Here is a 19,524-nt window from a genome sequence, read left to right as displayed (position 1 = left end):
GAGTCACACCTCCACCTGCACCGTAGCTTTCTATGGGCTGTGATTATACAGTGTTCAGTGACTTCTATGGGGGTGAAAAGAATCGACAAGTGGTAATTTAATCCCAAATGTTAATAATTCACCCCTCTCAATTTCTACCAATTTGTACAGCACCAGCAAAGTAAATAGCCCTTCATTAAAGGAGGGGGAAAGTCAAGGCAAGCACTTTCCTATTCAAAGTGCTGGGTGGCTCTCAAACATGACTGCTCTTGGTCTCTTTGGAAATCGAGCAAATTTCACAAGAAATAATAATTATACTGTAGTTATAACAAGATCCTTTTCAGATTCAACAGAGGGAAATTATAAACAGAAATGACTCCGATAGACTTTCCTTCTCCTCTAAAGTAACCCAATTTTCTTTGACGAATTTGACCATATTAGGGCTTAATTTTTTAAATGTAATAAACATTTCAACTGTGCTCCTTTAGTTGGAGATATTTCATCTCAAAATGTAAACACTTATCATTGTTCGACTACTTGTGTGCTTCAAACAATCCCTGCCTCCGAAAAAGTTATTGATAGTTAAGAGTACCAAGTTTCTGAGGTTTATGGCTGTGTATAAAATAAATGGGTCCCAAGTTCATTTTTCCCACCACCAGTCTCTTGTATTATTTCCATTTGTTTAGAAATACATAGAGCACGGCAGCTCAACAATGCCAAGTCAATGTCTGCATGTTACCACCAAAAGAACCACAGAAAGAAAAACAAAAGCTGTATTATAATAATCATCCTTGCATTTGACGCAGCGCCTTATCACGTAGTTGAGACGTTTCAAAGCGCTTCACAGAATATAATACAAAGTGAATTGACTGTATTTTGTGGGCGAAACACGACAACCAATTGCGCACAGTGGATTGAATGACCAAATAATTATTATTTTGACGGGGGAGGGATTATTATCACTGTTTGAGGAGCCGATTGTACCCAGTCTCTAGACTATAGAGCACATAGCTGTAGCAATGAAATGAATAGAACATGTGTTTTTGTCTCTGTAGATGGACACGGAACCCATCATGGCAGAAGCAGCTCAGTTTCAGCAGACTGATAGTGTCTTAGCAAATGGGGTTGCAGAGAAGGCGAAGGAGATTGTAAAAGAGAAAAATGTCAAACCGAGTCTGGAGGATTTGAGCACGATTGAGGATGAGGAAGTCCTGGACAAAATGGTACGTGTGCAACACAGAAATCTCCCTGATTAATTCTGTTTAAAGTACAGTAAGTGGGTTCAGGACCAGATAAATCATTGCCTATTGTTTACATTGTAATCATGGTCTTTACACAAGGGGATGTTGCAATGTGGAATTCTCAACCACAAACTGCTGTTGGGGCAGAATCCTTACATTCTTTTCAAAGGGAATTGGATAGAAGCTTGGAGAGGTGGAATATTAAAGGTTGTCTAGGTTTAGCTTTGACTCATTGATCCCTTTGACTTAATGAATCTCATTTTCTGTTACTGAAGGCAATTCAGAAACTGTCTGCGTTTCCACCAAACTGCGAGTCTGGGACATTGAGAGAGGAGTTTTACTTGAATTAACATCTATTTCCAACTTCTCTCTTTTCTCCATGTTTTGAAGCTTGACCAGACAACAGATTTTGAGCAAAGGAAGCTGATTCGAGGTGCAATGAGGGATCTTCGGAAAAAGAAAAGAGGTACGTGCTTTCAATTAGGATTTGAGAGGATGTGATTGTATAACGCATACTATAGGAATAATCTGTCACCCTCCACATGTTGAGGTAGTGACCTTAGTTGCTGTACTGTGGGGAGTTGTCAAGTGTGGGTGAAGTGCAATGCCACAGGAAGACTGTATTGCATGTCTCTCGATGGCTGATATTCTCATTTAATGGCAGAGGTTGGGAAGCAAAGAAGGCACTCGCTCTTACCCAAATGAGGGCAAAACATCTCAATTGAATTTCTCATCTTCAAAGTGTCTGGTGAAAGGTTTCAGTTACAATGCTTCTATTCTCGTTTTTATTCAAAATAGTTGATCAAATTGCGTCACTCCATTCAAATTATTTAAAGCTGCATTTCCTGACCCGCATTTTGGTTTCCCGACTCTTAAATGCAAATTTTTTTTTTTTAGAATTCTCTCACTTTCCCTCCCTGCTTCTCTCATCCTTCCATTTCATCGTTCTATTATGCCTCTCAGGGAGAATGAAGGTCTCTTCTGTAAATTCTCTGGGGGTGGTGGGGGGGAGTCTATAACAAGAACGTGCCTGCATAACCCAGAATAAGCTTCTCCTTGTTCTTTTCTTCTTTCTTAACACCATGCCTTCATAGATACTGTTGTGCGAGTGGAGCTTAGGAGGAAGGTATGGCTCTGGGTGATAGGATATCTGATAACTTTTAATTATTTTTTATCATGTACACCTTTGTTTCCTACGAGTGATAATATTCACATGCTATGATACACAGACAGGTTCATGTAATTAGTGGCTGTGATTTTACCCTGTGAGTGACTACAACCGCTTGTTGATGATCTGAAAGCCAATACAACCAGATTTTAACAGAATGAGGAAACAAAAGATTTAAAATCCCCGTGATAGGATTGTTTAAGTTGTTGTTTTCAGTCAGGTCCCTGGATTTTAGTGAAAAGTGGGAGTGGGAATCAGTGTTTTATTAAATGTTTACTCTTAATACAAAACAGTATGATTATGAAGAGTGCATATTATCATACTTGCGAAAATTGAGTGCTTTTCAATGTTTCATTCAAAAGTTTAACTAACTTGAACTGATAACCTAATTACTTAGATAGCAATATTTAATCATTATCGCAGCTATACAAGGTATTAGAGCTCGGACAGTATTGTTCAAAGTTCTGCCTAAATTCACAGTGGAATCATTTGTTAGTGCCCTTGTACAGGCTGTGAATTTTCAAGGTTTTTTTTCTCTCTCTCCCGCCGCTTTCGTTTCTCCAGATCAGAGAGAGAAGGAGCGTGAAACAAGACTGCAGGAACTAAAGCAGAAATCCGAGGAAGAGAAGAAAGCAAAGTCTTTGAATGCAGCCGAGATGACTGTGTCCAAAACAGAAAAATCTGCAGACGGCAAGACTGTGTCCTCGATGACAAAGACTGAGAAAGTCACCGAATCAGGTAATGGAGAGATGTGGAGAGCTGCCCATTTGCCAAATCAAATAGGATGGGCCATGGGCACACATCAGTCTAGTGGGCCGAGGAATCCCATGTCATCACTCGTTCAGGCACAACCTAGAATATTTTGTAGAACATATACCCCTCCCACCAAGCATTTCTTTCGACCCGGGTGGTTATTTCCAGGGGGTTATCTATAGTAACAATGTCTATTCAGTGTGATGTTACAGAGTTCTAATATTTCTAATAACGAGAGAGAGAGATTTCAGTCATTCTGGATTGAAGACTGGTTATCTGGATTGAGCACCTGGATTGTGCTGGGATTAGTTCATTATTAACTTTCTCGCAATATGTAGAATGACTTTGTTTCGCCCACAAACTATACAGTGAAATTCACTTTACAGTACATTCTGTGAAGCGCTTTGAGACGTCTTGAAGATGTGATAAGGCGCTATATCAAAATGTAAGGATTATTATTATTATTGACTGTATATGATTCTGCTCTTTCAGATAGCGGCAGCAGAACACGAAGCACCACTGTGCAATCCAGTTTTGTGAAGAAAACTGATGGTAAGCAGAATGTCAGAATAGTCTCTGCTCCCAAACTTAGCGGTGTTTAATAGTAATAATACTCCTTGCATCGGTATAGCACCTTTTCAACCACAACTTACATTTATATAGCGCCCTTCACACGGGGTAGCGTTCCAGAGCGCTTATCACATTGAAAGGACGTCTCACAGCGCTTCACAGGAATTATTGTGAAATGGAGTCACTGTGTATTTGTAGCCACTGTATTAACTTTGCTACTTCTGAGATTAAAAGGTACGATGTGCTCTCCTGGACCTTGTGGCAGCTGGTTATAGAGCACTGCGGCAGAGGGCTCATGAACCGGGGGAGAATGCGCTAAGTGGGCGATTGTTGAATTTATGACTGTCTTATCCTCTGTGTTTTTCTCTCTCTCTCTCTCACAGGTGGAACGACTCTTGTTCAGACCAAGTCTTCCTTCAGCTCTAGCAGCACCTCTTCCAAGAAAGTCGGCAGGTGAGAGGTGACTTGTTACCTTTAGAATGAACCGGGAGTAGGGTCCAATGTGTAGAGGGAGACTGTGTAAAGGGTTCAAGGAAGGAGGGAATAGAAGGCTATATATTTTCACAAGCAAAACAGAAACTTCCAAGACAATTCTGAGCACCAGGATATTCGTGAGTAATAATGGCTTGGGCTTGCTTTCCCCAGTATTTTCGACCGAGATGACAGCGTGCAAGCACTAGAGAGAAGACAGGCCGAGAAGCGGAAAGAGGTGATGAGATCACAAACGCTGCCACGCACTTCAGGGATGCAGGCGCGGAAAGCGTTGATCGAGAAACTAGAAAAAGAAGGTGGAAGGTAGGAGATGGCAGTAAATCCATTCACGTTTTGTGTTGATATTTTTAACGCGTGATATTTGGTCACATAGCAACAGGAAGGAGCAAACCATGTGTTCATCTCGTTACTCATCCAACTCCCCAGAAGATTCCTTTGACATATCTGTTCTCAGTGTCCTGCCAACAATTCTCCAGATAGAATTGATCATTCACTGCTTTCTGTTTGTGGGACGTTGCTGTGCATAAATTGGCTGCTTCATTCACCTACAAATACAGTCATTACATTTTACTGTGAAAAGCTTTGAGATGTTTTAACATATTAAGGCATGATATTAAATATAAGAATTATTACAATCACCCAATTACCCTGAATCCTATTTTAGTCATTATTATAACAGACAATTATAATGCCTTTGGAGTTGTCCACAATTGTGCAAATACAGGTTCAGAATCTTGTTTTTAGATCTCTGATTCTGAACTTGAAATTCAAATCTATTCCCAACTTTCTGTTAATCAGAAATTTTAAAATATTCCTTGACTGCAAGAAAAATAATATATAATAATATGATATAATAATAATTATGTAATGAAGGGTCGATATTCCATTTGTCATTCAGTGTATGGTCTGTGATGAGCTAAACTTTATATAAGTGCATGTTCCCAAAGTTATTTTGTTTCCTTAGCGCAAGTGAAATATCTCGCCCTTTTTGTGAGATTAATGTTGCCTTATTGTTTGTGAACGGGGACAATTCAAACAAAGCTGCTTGACTATTAATAATCTGACCTCGCTCTCCTCTAGCCCTGCAAATCCAGCTATTGCCAAGGTGAAGGTGCAGAGGTCTTCGAGTTTTGGTGTGCCCAATGCCAACAGTATTAAACAGATGCTACTTGACTGGTGCAGAGCCAAGACCCGTGGTTATGAGGTAAGCACCTGTGGTTCATCAACATTAGGCCTTTAATGGGANTTTTTTTTGTGGTTTCGCCCACAAAATATACAGTCAGGTCACTTTACAGTATAACCTGTGAAACACTTTAAGACGTTTCGAAGACATGATGGCACTTTTTCAAATGCAAGGGTTATTATTATTATTTTTCCATTATAATTGCGCATTGTCAAAGTCAAAGCCACGACCAGCCTTCTGATGATAGGAAATAAGTGGAAAAATTGTAGCTGAATCACAAGCAAATATTGGAGAGTAGAATCTATTAACAAATGTAGGAGGGAAGAAGGGAATTCCATCCGGATGTAGGTTTATTTTATTTACTTAGAGCATCCAGAATTCGGGTAATTCTTAAATGCTGAATCCTAATTCTGAGGCCAATTCTGTAAGTCACCTGGACCAATGTTTCGGATCTCTCTCTCTGCCAGAATGTGAAAATCCAGAACTTCTCCTCCAGCTGGAGCGATGGCATGGCGTTCTGCGCTCTTGTCCACAATTTCTTCCCCGAAGCGTTTGACTTCTCGCAGCTGAACCCCAACAATCGCAGGCACAACTTCGAGGTGGCGTTCACAATGGCAGAGTATGTACCCCATTCATTTTTAATACTCACCGATGTTGTCTGGACTTCCAGTTTGTAACCTGGTACTGCAACAGTAAATTCTTAAAGAATGTGCGTTAAATTTCACCTGAGTGATAACATTGCAGGGAATCATTAAATAATAACGTCATTGGATCCTAGTTTGTTTAACACTGAACTAGGGAAAAAGTGATTACAGTTTGTCTTCAAAAGAATAGGCATGCCTTGGATCCGCTGTGTGACTACATTGCTGTTCCATTTCAATAGAAGAATCAAGGGACTTTCTGTACATAACATTCTCGCTCTGTTCACTCTGCAGCTTCTGAAATCTATTTTGCTCTGGGTAACGTGCTAATGGTGTAACAATGGGCTGCTAACAAGTGTGAAAAACAGTGCTGATGCTTTCTGCTTTGGTGCAGGTTCTCAGTCTGTTAGGACAGTTGCCTCAACTGTTAGATAATGGTTGTTCTAAAAGATATTAACAGCTGGGTCATTGAAACTGGAACAGATCTATAAAAACTAGAGTGGTTGATACCACCCCTGTGTGGAGGTGTGAGTCCCATCTCATGTACATTCACGAAGCAGAGCCTATTTAGCGGTGCTTAATTTCTGATGACTGTGGTTCTGTCTTATGGCACTGTGGACACTGCAAATACAGAGCTGGCATTGGCACATGCAAACACAGGGCTGGTATCAGCACTTTTTGTTAAAACTGATCATTTTATTCCTTCCAAACCCATTGAAAGGTTATTGATGTTACTTTATCTGTAGTTGGGGAATGTATTTGTTTAACGCCTCAATATCGTTAAAATAAATGTGAGACACCCAAGTTAAAACCCAGCAGATTTGGCTGGTGTTTCTGTTAATTGTGGTTCTGCAATGTTTATTCCTAAAGATGGATTCCTGAGTATAACAGCCGAGGTTGCTTCCTGTGTTCTGTAGTGCAACGGACAGCTGAGCTTCACAAAACCCCCGCTGTGGGCATTGACAGCTTTCTAAACTTTCCTCCAATGTGACTGTTCTGAGCAATGCTTTCACTGCTCGCTGCCAGCTTATGGGACCTTGGATATCTTCTGTATTGTTTTATCAGCATCTGCACTGATTCTGAAGTGGATCTGTTATTGTGGAAAGTGATTTAATGATTTGTTGTAATTGGATTTATGGGTTCATTAACAAACAAATAATCACTTTACTTGGGTCATAACAACCTGTGATTTGTCGGTGGCTTGAGATGTGTATAAATCATGCGGGAAACTCCCAGTTGCTCAGTCTTTCCCTGGTGTGGTGACTACTTCTCTCTAATTGCGCGATGCACTGTCATTTGATGATGGGGCTTGGTTGGTGTTTGCTTGCTGTTATAAGCAGAGCAGAGGGGAACGCTGCAATACATTGGACTCAGGATTTGTTACTTCTGGTTGCTGCCTTTTGTGCTGCAGCGTGCTGGGATGTCTCGGGCTGTTCTGCTTACATCTGTCAGATGCTTATAGGAATATAATTATGTTGTGAACACATTCTGGAGGTAAAGGGAGCTCCAAAGTTACCTTCTAGGTTCCCCTTGTGTAGTGCTACTAAACTATGCAGACCAGGCGATGCTTGAATCCCCAGACAATGCTGGTTAGCTCATCTCAGACAGTATAAAGGTAGGAATGCTACAATTGGCCTCATTGTCCCTGGGCTAGGAAGGGAAAATAGGAAGGGAAGGGAGGTACTAGAGGCTTACCAATAAGAATGGAACCAGACCCCAACATTAGCCAACTCCTTCAAGAGAAAAGAAAGGGGGAAAATTGCAAAAACGAAAAGGACAGCTTTTCCTTCCCATCTTTAAATCTCGTCATTCTTTGTCCCACGTCTAAGCCATGAAAGGGTAGGACACCAGCTTCTTAAGCCAAGATCCTCCTGATCAGCCAACAGGTGGTCTCGCAATCCTTGTGCCTGAGAGAGAACAAAATGCTTGAAACTTAATACAATTTGATGTCTTAAAGCTAAATCATTGTCCAGTAAAAAAAAACTGCTCATTATTGGATTGCTCAGGGAACGTACATCTGAAAGATTCGGTTAGGGCCTCTAATGGAGGCTTCATGATGTTAAACCCCCTCTCTGTGTCCTCTGTTAAATTTGTGTCTTGTTATTGCACGCTGTATAATGTCCAGGGTTTTGTGGTTTCTCATCGTTTCTCCTTCTCAAGGGTTTCACAGTTGCTCCATCTGCCTTCACTGCAAAGCAAAAGCAGAATTGCTCATCTCCTTCTCGCATAAGCATTCTCATTCTTCGTTAACAGTCCTCTGCAGCAACAGTGGGCTTCATTGGAAGATATGAGGGAAGCGGAGGAAGAACGACATTTTGTTTTTCTTTGATCAAAATTGGATGAAACAAACCATTGGATACAGTAAAAATATTTGCTGATTGTTGCTTAGAAGGACTGGCTAATGAAGCTCTCTGGGTTAGACACCGTTCCCCATCTCACGGAATCCTTTTCATTACTTGAAATCTGCTCTTAGCTTCAAATTCTGTTTCTCGCTGATTTGTTGGCTCATGTATATTGACTCTCTCTGTCAATATCCTGAACTTTGTCCACATTAACTTTGCTTGCCGAACCTTCATGCATTCTCATCGCCATTAATGTGCTTGTAAATCGCATATACATCCTCGAGAACCATTGCTTTGATGTAGTTACCATGTTCCTGTCATGTGCTGCATTCCATGTTCAATGGGTTTGTATCAAGCACTGTGTTGATGCCGTTGCATATCATGAAGCATGTTTCTTTTGTTCATTGTATGTCACTAAATGGATGTAATTTTGATGTTCTTTTTTTGTTTCTTCTTCTTCCTCACTTTTTTTTTTCCTCTCTTCTCTTCCCCGCTGTGTCCTGTTTCCTCTCTCGTTTGATTCCCCCTCTCTTTCCCCCTCTCTCCTCTTGGCCCCGTAGGAAGCATGCCGACTGCCCGCAGCTACTGGATGTGGAAGATATGGTACGGATGAAGGAGCCCGACTGGAAATGTGTTTACACTTACATTCAGGAGTATTATCGCAGTCTGGTCCAGCAGGGGCTGGTAAAAACCAAAAACTCCTCCTAGGGATTATCAGAGAGAAAGGGTGAGAGACCTTATCTGCCTTAGAAATTTTAGGTCGTAGCAGACTTTGGTAAAAATGGAAAAAAAATGTTTTCCTTCCCCTTTGGTTTCTTTTTAATATGTCCATTTTAATTTTTTTTAGTTTCTCCCAGTAAAGGAGGAATATAGGGACATATTTGCTCATTTACCGCTCTTGTTTTTTTCTGTGTTTTATGTTTGTATGACAGTTAGTTCTCTTTCATTTTATTACTTCACAGTAGAGAAACTGAGGTGTAGAAAGGCAATGAATGTTTGACTTTCTTTAATTGTTTGTTTGTTTCTATCTGTCTGTGGTTTTAGCTCCATTCCCAACTGCACTATCCTCTTAGGGATGTGATGATATGATTTTTATGGTACAACATACTATAATTATGAAAAATAACTTGAGAGATTCTTGCTTGACAGAATATTCAATAAAACAAACAGTGGAATCCTTCTAACCACATCAAACCTGCACTGCTTTCTGCAATAGAACTAATGGGCCACTCAGTCCGTTAAGTCTATGGCAGCTTTCCCTTCCTGTAAACACTAACCTTTAATATCCTCATTTACTGAGTATCTGTTTCTTGAATGCCTCAGAACTGTCTAAGTTCATCTGTGGCAGTCTGCTGTATCTTCTGACCACCATGTGTACAATAACTATTAACACTTCTGTACTTGTTTTGAAGTCTTTTTTAAGAGTTACAGAGTGTACATTTTATATTTGGACACATATCTCCTGGTGTGTAACCTGGGATGTGCCAGTATTTGCACCCATGGTTCCAGGTAACTATTCGTCTGCAGTGTTTCTGCCGACTGAACTTACACCCCTGTTTGGAGTGTGTTTATATGCCTCTGCCTGTGATTCTCAATTCAATATTAGAGTTTTCTGGTGCAGAGAATTTCCTTTGGCTATAACTAGGTTTGTGCCATAATTTATGCAACACAGAGATATAAAGATCTCACCTGTGATACACTGAACAGCATTCAGCATTTTAAATTGCATCAGGGAACAAGACAAGTCTCAGGTTTGTGAACATAAAATCCTTTGCGAAAGTGCAATTTACCAAGAAAAGCATTCATTTGCCCATTCTGGGTATAGCTCCTTCTCACTGAGATATCGGTACTGTGAGAAGTTGTTTTTTTCTTGATGTTCAGTGAGATACCATATAATACCAATAATGTTCATTGTCAATGAGTCATCAGCCAAGTTACATCACATGTTAGCTTGACTATAAAAATAATTGTGGTGGTGGGGAGTTAAGGTTTACATTAATATGGCAGTGTGTTTGAGAAAATGCCTGGGTTTCCTTGGCTACCAAACAAAGTGTCCCAAACTGGAGACTAATTGAAGAGGTTTCCATGGGCCCTGACGGCTTGTTATTACTGTGCCCGAGTGATATGTATGCAGGCCATGTTTTTCAACAGTACAAGTTAAGCTTTTCTGGCAAAAGAATTAACAGGCATCTGAAGCACTTAATATGGTCGTTTACTTAATATAGTCCTTCTCATGTGAAGTAAGATAATCACGGTGTGTCTCTGAGTCCCAGGCGTTATGATTTTAAAATGAAGGCTGCAGGTAATGTTTGACGACCTGCTTTCCTACCTACATTGACCTTGAAGGACTTGAACTCTAGCTTTTAATTTTCCTTCCAGTTTTACTTGAAAAATATTTAAGAAGCGCTTGGGACATCCTCCCGACGTGAAAGGAGCAATATAAACGCAATTGGTTGTTGTATTTATTTTATTCACCCTTTTCTACTTATAACCTTGAATTGAATGCCACCCCTGGGTCTCTGTCACTTGTCCCTGAACAGCCATGGGGAATAGCTGGGTTACTCTTCCTCGCTCTCTCAGTGGGAAATTGCTTGGACTCTACTCAGTGACTCCTCACCACATGGCAATGGCAGACACAACCCCAGTGCACAGGCATCTCAACGCCAGGGTGTTATCATTCCCAGTGGCTTCTGTGTACGGCAGCTTTAGTTCATCCCACTTGAAAGGAACACTGACAGGAAACTGACAGCAGAAAGATGCATATTTGCTGGCTATGTGCTCCATTACAGATCCACATCAGTTTGTTTGTCTTTCCGTGGCATTCTCCGGAGAGGATTCCACAATGATTTATGAATAAGAATTTCTAAAAACAAATGGCATTTATCATCGCCTGGCTTTTAATTCGTTTTTTTTCCCCCCTAATATGCCCCTTTTCAGTCCAGCAGCATCTCCTCTAGCCAGGCAGGTTTCTGATAGGAATCATCTGTTGGGCCCCTCTTCCACTTTTTCCACAAAACAGTTTTAAAATGTAATTGTCATTTGCCACGACTTACAGATCGTGTAGACCAGTCGGACTGAATAACATTGTCGTGTGTGAAGTTGTCTGAAATTGGGTGAGGTGGGGGATGATTTTTAACACTTTTCGGCTTATGGTCGACAGGAACACACACGCGCACCTCCTTCATCCACTACGCCCTGAAGCTTTGGAACGCTCTCCCCCCAAATCCCTCCACCTTGCCCCCTCCTTGCCTTCTTTTAGATCACGACCGTGCTTACAGTCACCTCCTCTCTCCCCCCGGCTTAGCGTCAGACTCTGCCACTGCTAAACGCTCCAAGGCGCTGCCCCGTCTGAAGGGCACTGTGTAAAATGCAAGTTGTTGTTGTTGGTCTTGTAACTGCAGAAGCACATTTTGCTGAGTGTGAACCGGCCTGAGGAGAGTGAGGGCAGTAACTAGAAGCTCAAGGAGGCCACAGGTAACTGGTAAACCTGCGGCTGACATTGACCCTGATGTTTCTCCATTTGATGATATAATAGCACACAGTAACATGGCCAATTGCATTATACTGTAACACAAACACCCATTCTAGTTACTACACTAAAGACTACTTCAACGAAGTAGTATTTCCTATTAAGTGTAGTAACTGTATTGTGTAGTATGGCAGCAAGGTCCCACATATAGCCATGAAGTGAATGACTAATTTACCTGGAGGATAATTGGCCAGGATCCATTCTCCTTGTGAATAATGTGAGACTATAACAATAAGGAAGGTTACTTATGGGAACATGGGAGCATTTTTGGATCCGCCATCCTTTGGAAAGATGTTAAACCATTAGCTTTGAAGATTATTTTACTTATTGTTTTAATAATTTGGTCACTCAATCCACGACTGTTTGTAGGACACTGCTGTGCGCAATTGGCTGCTGAGTTTTAGTCACAAAATATAGTCAATTCACTTTACAGTATATTCTGTGAAGCGCTTTGAGACGCCTCAATATATCAAATGCAAAGATTATTATATATATTATAAACCAAGGTCCTGCCTAATCTCTTTAGGTGAGATTAAAGATCTCATTGCACTATTCAAAATGAGAAGGGAGTTTCTCCCAGTGTCCTAGTGAACACTTTCTCAAATAGAATTGGTCATTTACTTCATGGCTGTTAGACTGAAGGACACTGCAGGACTCAAGTTGTTGGCTGCCGTGTTTGCCTACAAAATACAGTCACTGCACTTTGCAAGATTAGTAAATCCTGTGAAGTGTTTTGAGACAAGCTCCTGATGTGAAAGACGCTGTATCAAATGTAAGGATTATTAGGGTTATTTAAACTAGAAGGCTATATGGTCTCTGAGCCGAAGGATGGTATTTTCCTAATGTTCTAAGATCCCAAAGTAATTGTTGATGAAGCAGCAAATGCAAACGACTGCTGATGTTCAGTCACGTCTTTGTCTGAAAACATCAGGGTCTCCGTTCAGGTTCCCACGCTCTGTGTGTAGAATTGGGCCCTCTTGAAGGAGGAACATCAAATAAATTGAAAGTCATTGAACGGCAACTCCCCCTGAACACAGACAGTGTGTTACTGGATTGGGAACCTTTGACTGACAGCGTTCGAATTAATTCCATTTGGGATGTGAAACGGCTCTCAGGGAAGGAAACAGTGATGGAGCTGTTCTTTATTCTCAGCTGGATCTAATCTATTGCAATCTGTAAAATTAATAGGAATCCCATTATAAAGATGAATCCCCTTAAAAGGTTTCTATTTATAAGCAATCAAAGTACACTCTTTCGCCTCGCCTCCCCCTGGCTCAGCTCTCAGCACCTGCTCTCGATCTCTGGTTACACTTTACTGGAGCACTTCACGTGTTGTCGTGAGCCACAGTGAAATACAATAGGGCGTCGGGTAGATAGGGTTTCTCTACAGAGACATTTAGGAACACACAGTGAGATTATCCACAGCAATATGCTGGCAATATTTGAATCGATTCTTCCTGTTTCTCCACCTGTCTGTCTGTTGCTCAAGGACAGGACATTCTGTTAGTGGGGAACACAAAGCAATCCCATTTATAATTTTTGTTTTTTGATGTAAAGTATGTTTATGCGTTTCCATTCACCTGAAGACTGTGGCACATGGTAATATACACTGGGGCCCAAGTGGAGCCATTCTTCATGTATTTGCGTCACCTCTACCCCTCCCTCTGGCACGGAGTTGTGCTCCGCTCTGACACACTTCCCTGCATGAAGGGCGCTATATAAGTTTGTACCCACAGTACTACACACACACATATACATATACACATAAACACACGCACATACACACACAGAACCCCTATTAGGAGAGAAAATCACTTAAGTAATAATACAAAATAAAGGAGCGATAAGTTTATGTGAACAAAAACGCAGTGATAAGTGTATTGTTTATCAGGGAATAGGTCATGTCAAATAGAACAGAATAATCCGTCAGCCTGCCTCACTCAGTGACCTGGTACACTTGGTGGCCCCATTTTCACTCATACCTGGAAGAGTCTTAACACTGCCGTCCGTAGCTTTGGTTCAGGTGAACACTGTCTCAGCATTCACTTTCCATATATTCCTAATGGTGCAGCATCATATACACAGCATGAGAAGGGTAGAAAAGGTTTTATGAAATGTGAGTCTCAGTGTTGCTCTGGATTCTCTCTCTCCATCCTTGTGACGAGAGAAGGTAAGCTAAAAATACACCAGCCCTAAACATTTATTTAAGGAAAGCGGCTTTGTCATTGGAAACCAATGTTATGGTGGTTACATGGTAACTGAGCCTCGAATGGAAAATATGCAGCAGCTTTTCAGTATGTGATCAGAGTATATCACGCCTGCAGTGTGTCAACATTTATACAGCGCGAGTGTGTAATGTATTGAGGGTCAGTACATCAGAAAATATAAGAGTGGTAAAATAAATCATATTTTTAAGGTACGTTATCTGTGATATTTCACACACCCTGAATGTTGGGTGATGTCACCTCCAACCTTATCGTAATGATATCAATGGTAAGCTATGCGGTCTCAGCTGGTTAGACTCCAGCAGTTACCTCCAACTCACACTCTGGGCTCCCCCAATAATAATAATAATAATAATCCTTGCATTTGATATAGCGCTTTTCACGTCGGGAGGACGTCCCAAAGCGCTTCACAGAACACACTGTAAAGTGAATTGACTGTATATTTGTGGGCGAACGCGGCAGCCAATTGCGCACAGCAATGTCCCACAAACAGTCGTAGATTGAAAATGACCAATTTAATTATTGTTTTTGGTTTTGGAGGGATTATTATTAGGCTCTGTGTGGAGTAAGGAAACTTGCCCAAGGTTTCGCCCTCTGCCTGGAATTGAACTCAGGTCTCTCACTTGCAAAGTGAGTGCTCTAACCACTGAAGCCTTGGCTCTTGCCAACCTGCGCCTAATACTTTCCGTAATTAGGCCAGCAGAATGCTTCCCTCCAGGGAGAGAGAGAGAGTGCATATTCCATTCCAATCTATCTCCAGGATTTCCATGTGAAGGTGGAATGCATGGAAATCTCAAGTGGGTTTGGGTACTCTTAAGCACGGTGATGAGTTTCTGCAAGTGTCAGACAGCCGGCTGGGCTAAAAAAAATTCAACAATGTAGCACACACTCAGGACTGCACTGGAGTGTCAGCCTCGACTACTACCAGCTCCAAGTCCCAACGTGGGGCTTGAGCCCACAACCGTCTGATTCAGAGGTGAGAGCGCTACCAACCGAGCCAGGCTGGCACAGCCTGGTGTTCGCATGCTATACAGATTGTGTTCCAGACTGTACCACTGGCTCCCAAACTAAACAAACCATGTTCATGAGCTGAAAGTGTTTGGGTTTATGTGCTAAGTCAGTGTGTAAGTGCTGCGGAGTTTGCTGTTACTATAACACACATTGATTTGCACCATTCACTCCCCATATGGCTAGTTCTGTTGGAGAAAGTGTGTTGACTAGAAGCCAGTCACCTTTTAGGTGCCCAGCTCCAGACTAGCATTGCCAGGGGCTGAGAATGAGTTGTTTTGTGCTGTTTTGTTAACTGGGAATGTGGGTATCAGTGCTCAGGACTAAAGGGGAAAATAAAAGTAAAAATTGGGTGGAGAAATGCTTCACTTTATTTATGCTGCCTGAAATGTAACGCTCTGTTTGATGTGTTTTCTCCTGACAGACAGACCGCCTCCTGTGTCCCCCTGATTGAGGTGGAAGATATGATGATCATGGGTAAAAAACCTGATTCCAAGTGTGTCTTTACCTACGTACAGTCCCTGTATAACCACCTGCGGAAGTTTGAGTAACTGCAACACACAATCCTGGGCCTCGTCCATTGGAAACATAAACTCAGTCCACCGTCCTTCTAGTGTGAAAGGCACTATATAAATGTCATTTTTTGTTGTTGTTTCAATCTGGCCTGTGTTTGAGAGAATTATCAGGACTCACAGCTGAGCCCGTGTGGGCTGCCCATTGCTCTGGGATTTTTTTTTTGTGTTTTTTTTTACATCATGAATGTCAGGGTAATTGTAAATTGCCAGGGCGATGTGTTTGTTTACTGAGTATTATAAGATTAGAGTCCAGTACGTAATATTATCCAACACCACAGAAAAATAATCAACTTTAAACCTTTTTAGAAGTAACCTTCCTTATTGTTAAACTCACCTTGTTTTTACATAATCAGCCACCAACTCACAGAGAACACAGATCCTTAGGTCAAACTCGTGATATGAACACAGAGACTTTTGATTTGTAATAACACAGCTGTCTCCAACTCCAATGTGTATTATCAAGTTCCCTGTGTGGGGAACCACAGCAAGAAAGAGTTTCTTTGTAAATCGTGCAATTGACGTTTGTTTTAAGTTGGATCTTTCACGGATCACGTGTGCAGGAAAAAGAAAATTGTTTACCTTGAAGAGAAAATGTAAAAAAAATACTGTTTATTGTAAAATTAGAAATGATTTCACTTTGAGGCCTCCACGGTGCAGAATTGAATAGAAATTTTACCCTCAGCCTGTGCCTCTCTGCTCTCTCGCACGCCTCACCACATTGAGAGATGATATATTTATTGATGATATATAAAGCTAGATTCTCAGGCTCCCCACTGCTATGTGGAGCTCCTAGAGATTAAGAACATTTGTAAAAAGACAGCACAAAATCTCGATACTTATTAATAGATACACAAATATATTAATACAAATAATATCCACTATACGTTTTCACAGATTTATATTATTATTATAGAGGGGATTTATAATTAAATAAGGTTGTTGAAAAGCGCTACAAAGGAAGTGTTCACTGATGTGGGCACGGACAGGGGCTGAATGGTAGAAGCTGCTCTCACTTGTGATATATTCTATGTGAGGAGAGTGATTACTGCATTCTGCTTCCTGAGGGTCAGTTACTGCCTTGTTCTGGGATGGGAGAGATGAGGTTCTGGGGCTGTTGAATACTTATTACATGGACAGACCGAAGTGAAAATAGGGTACGGTTAAGTGGGATTTAGGACTATGAACATATATACACATGTAGATCCCCACCTACATTTCTTACTCTATATACAGACATCCACACCCCACCCCTCTACACACACACAAACACCTCTCATTAGTGGAACAAAAGTCAGTTTAACACGTTGATATCAGTGAGGAAGCAGATGATAGACTCAATGAGATAGGCATGTGAACCTCGGTAACCAGATCAGTGGATTATAGCTGCTCACAGACTCTGACATGAGATTGAAATGACTCCAATGTTATTAGTGTTGTGACCTTGATGGCCTGATTTCAGGATGTGTGTTTAGTGTTTGACTGACACTAGGTTCACGGTTTATATGAAGACAATGGGGACGCTGAAGGATTATAACAATCAGTGGTGTTTATTTCAAAATTATTTAGAGGGAATAAGATAGTAAGAATGATGCTGTTTTAATTCTTACTCGAGTTTACTCTGACTTTATCCCTGGATCAACTCTGATTGAAAAACCCTGACTCGCTGTTACTGTAGAATTTTACACTAATTTTAAAATTCATTTTAATTTAAAACAGCTGAAAATTAAGAGATACTGCCATCTTAAACACAGTCCACTGATATATTTTCGCCTACAATTACATAGTCACTACACTTCACAGTAAATTCCGTGAAGCGCTTTGGGACGTTTCGATGATGTGATAAGGTGCCATATCAAATGCAAGGGTTGGTATAATAATCCTTGCATTTGATATAGCGCCTTATCACGTCTTTGAGACGGCTCAAAGCTCTTCACAGAATATACTATAAAATGAATTCACTGTATTTTGCGCTATTGTCTTTATTTGCAATCTTAGTTAGTTTGAATTATTACACACAGCGACCACAAATAAAGATCTGTTTAATTGATGGGAATTCATTTTTTAGGTACTCAACCTTGTTCCCAAGAGAATCATTAAAGTTTACGATGCCCAGGTAAAGCCATAATTATTATTATTTCCAGCACGTAGCTTTAAGGCAGTGTGAACCACCCACTAGGTTTGTTATTAGCTATGAACCAGTCGTTGATTATTCCACAATCGCTGTTTAACTACATAACAAGCACTTCCAGAGAAACTAGACCTAACCACATAATGTGCTCATAAACCTCCAATAAAAACACAACCTGCAAACTAGGATACTTTAACACTGTACGTGGCACTGTTAAATGTCACAGGTTCTGAATTTCAGTGACTTGAAACCTGCTGAGCATGTTATTTCCTGGCAACTCTTGTCACCGTGCTGAAGAGCACGTTGACGTGTGTAAGCGTCACGCATTTACTGTATTTGTTGAGCTCCCAAATGTCACAATGTATATGAAAACCGGTGCAATGTTTCTATCTCGCTTGAGATAGATGAAGAAAACTGCCATTTTGTGTGCGCGCGTGAGTGTCTGTACATATTTTTCTAGCGTTCACTTGTACCGTGCTCTCAATATCATTAAAGTTAGCCTTGAATTTGACGCCACGTTTTAATTCTCAACCGTGTTTTGTTTTCCTTCGTTTTTGAATGGCTTTTCGAATGGCTTTTAATCTTAAACGTTTGAAAGACAGGATTCTCCAAGGCTGCAAACCATCTGGTTTTAACTCTTCCGGTTGTGGGACGAGCAAATGAATTGTATGAGGCAGAGCTCTTTCTTTCGGGCAACTTGGCCACTGCGATGTGTGGGCGTTCTAACAGAATCGGTATCCATTTCCCAACTCGTTTGTTGCACCCAAACCCTCCGCAGATGTACCGTGTCCATTAAATCACACGCATTACAATAATATTTATGTGATTGTATGAAAGCTGAGTCCAGACGAGCTGGAGAGCCTTCTACAGTGTGGATCTGACTGGACTTGTCAGGTGTCCTTTGGAGACAACTGAACCTGGAGTCTAATTTTTAGAAGGGAATCAATCAAAAGCGGTCTCGGCTGTTCATTGCTTTAGCTCTGTTGACCACCAGAGGGCGACAGATACATGTCATTGTAATCTTTATCTGTGGCTCATTGCTGCCCTCCGGTGGTGATGGGCGGTCAGTGCTGGAGCACCGTCACATTGATTTGTTTGCAGCTGTGGGTGTGTGTATGTGTGTCTATGTGTGTCTATGTGTGTATATGTGTGTATATGTGTGTATGTGCAGTGCCAGTCGGCCCTCATCAACACAGGCGGCTTAAACGTTTAATAATTATCCTTCGATACTACAGAGCGTCAGCAACAGTAGTGCATTCACCACCTTCCATCAAATCAACTCTCTCAAATAGCAATTGGTGTTAATTTGCCTTTAATAATAATCCTCGCATTTGATATAATAATCCTTGCATTTGATATATATATATATATTTGATATATATGTAGCGCTTTATCACATCGTCCGAATATCTCAAAGCGCTTCTCAGGAATTATTGTAAGATGCATTGACTGTGAATTTGCAGGAAAATACAGCAGCCAATTTGTGGACAGCAATGCCACACAAACAGACCCACAAGACTCTACCTACTTGAAGGGTACCATACGCTTTGAGACGTCTCAAAGACGTGATAAGACTCTATATCAAATGCAAGGATTATTATTATTATTATATGGTGACTGTTTGTGAGAATTCACAACTGAGATAGGATTTCACACTGAGTCTCTCTCTCTGTCTCTTTCAGGAGTCTGA

General features: G+C 41.0%; 1 protein-coding gene across 1 annotated transcript in view; it reads left to right on the top strand.

Moving 5' to 3' along the window:
* Positions 1–15,600, top strand: part of smtnb (smoothelin b) — a 93,348-nt gene extending 77,748 nt beyond the window's left edge. The window contains exons 12-21 of the mRNA XM_042337385.1: positions 1,035–1,202; positions 1,611–1,686; positions 2,953–3,126; positions 3,634–3,693; positions 4,095–4,164; positions 4,357–4,506; positions 5,284–5,407; positions 5,854–6,005; positions 8,930–9,096; positions 15,556–15,600. Coding sequence (XP_042193319.1) covers positions 1,035–1,202; positions 1,611–1,686; positions 2,953–3,126; positions 3,634–3,693; positions 4,095–4,164; positions 4,357–4,506; positions 5,284–5,407; positions 5,854–6,005; positions 8,930–9,077 — 1,122 coding nt within the window. The 3' untranslated portion in view covers positions 9,078–9,096; positions 15,556–15,600. The remainder of the gene's footprint in view (positions 1–1,034; positions 1,203–1,610; positions 1,687–2,952; positions 3,127–3,633; positions 3,694–4,094; positions 4,165–4,356; positions 4,507–5,283; positions 5,408–5,853; positions 6,006–8,929; positions 9,097–15,555) is intronic.
* Positions 15,601–19,524: the final 3,924 nt, after the last annotated feature.

Source organism: Callorhinchus milii, unplaced genomic scaffold (genome assembly GCF_018977255.1).
Source record: "Callorhinchus milii isolate IMCB2004 unplaced genomic scaffold, IMCB_Cmil_1.0 Scaffold8, whole genome shotgun sequence".
NCBI classification, from domain to species: domain Eukaryota; kingdom Metazoa; phylum Chordata; class Chondrichthyes; order Chimaeriformes; family Callorhinchidae; genus Callorhinchus; species Callorhinchus milii.
This window is presented reverse-complemented; position numbering and strand designations above follow the sequence as displayed.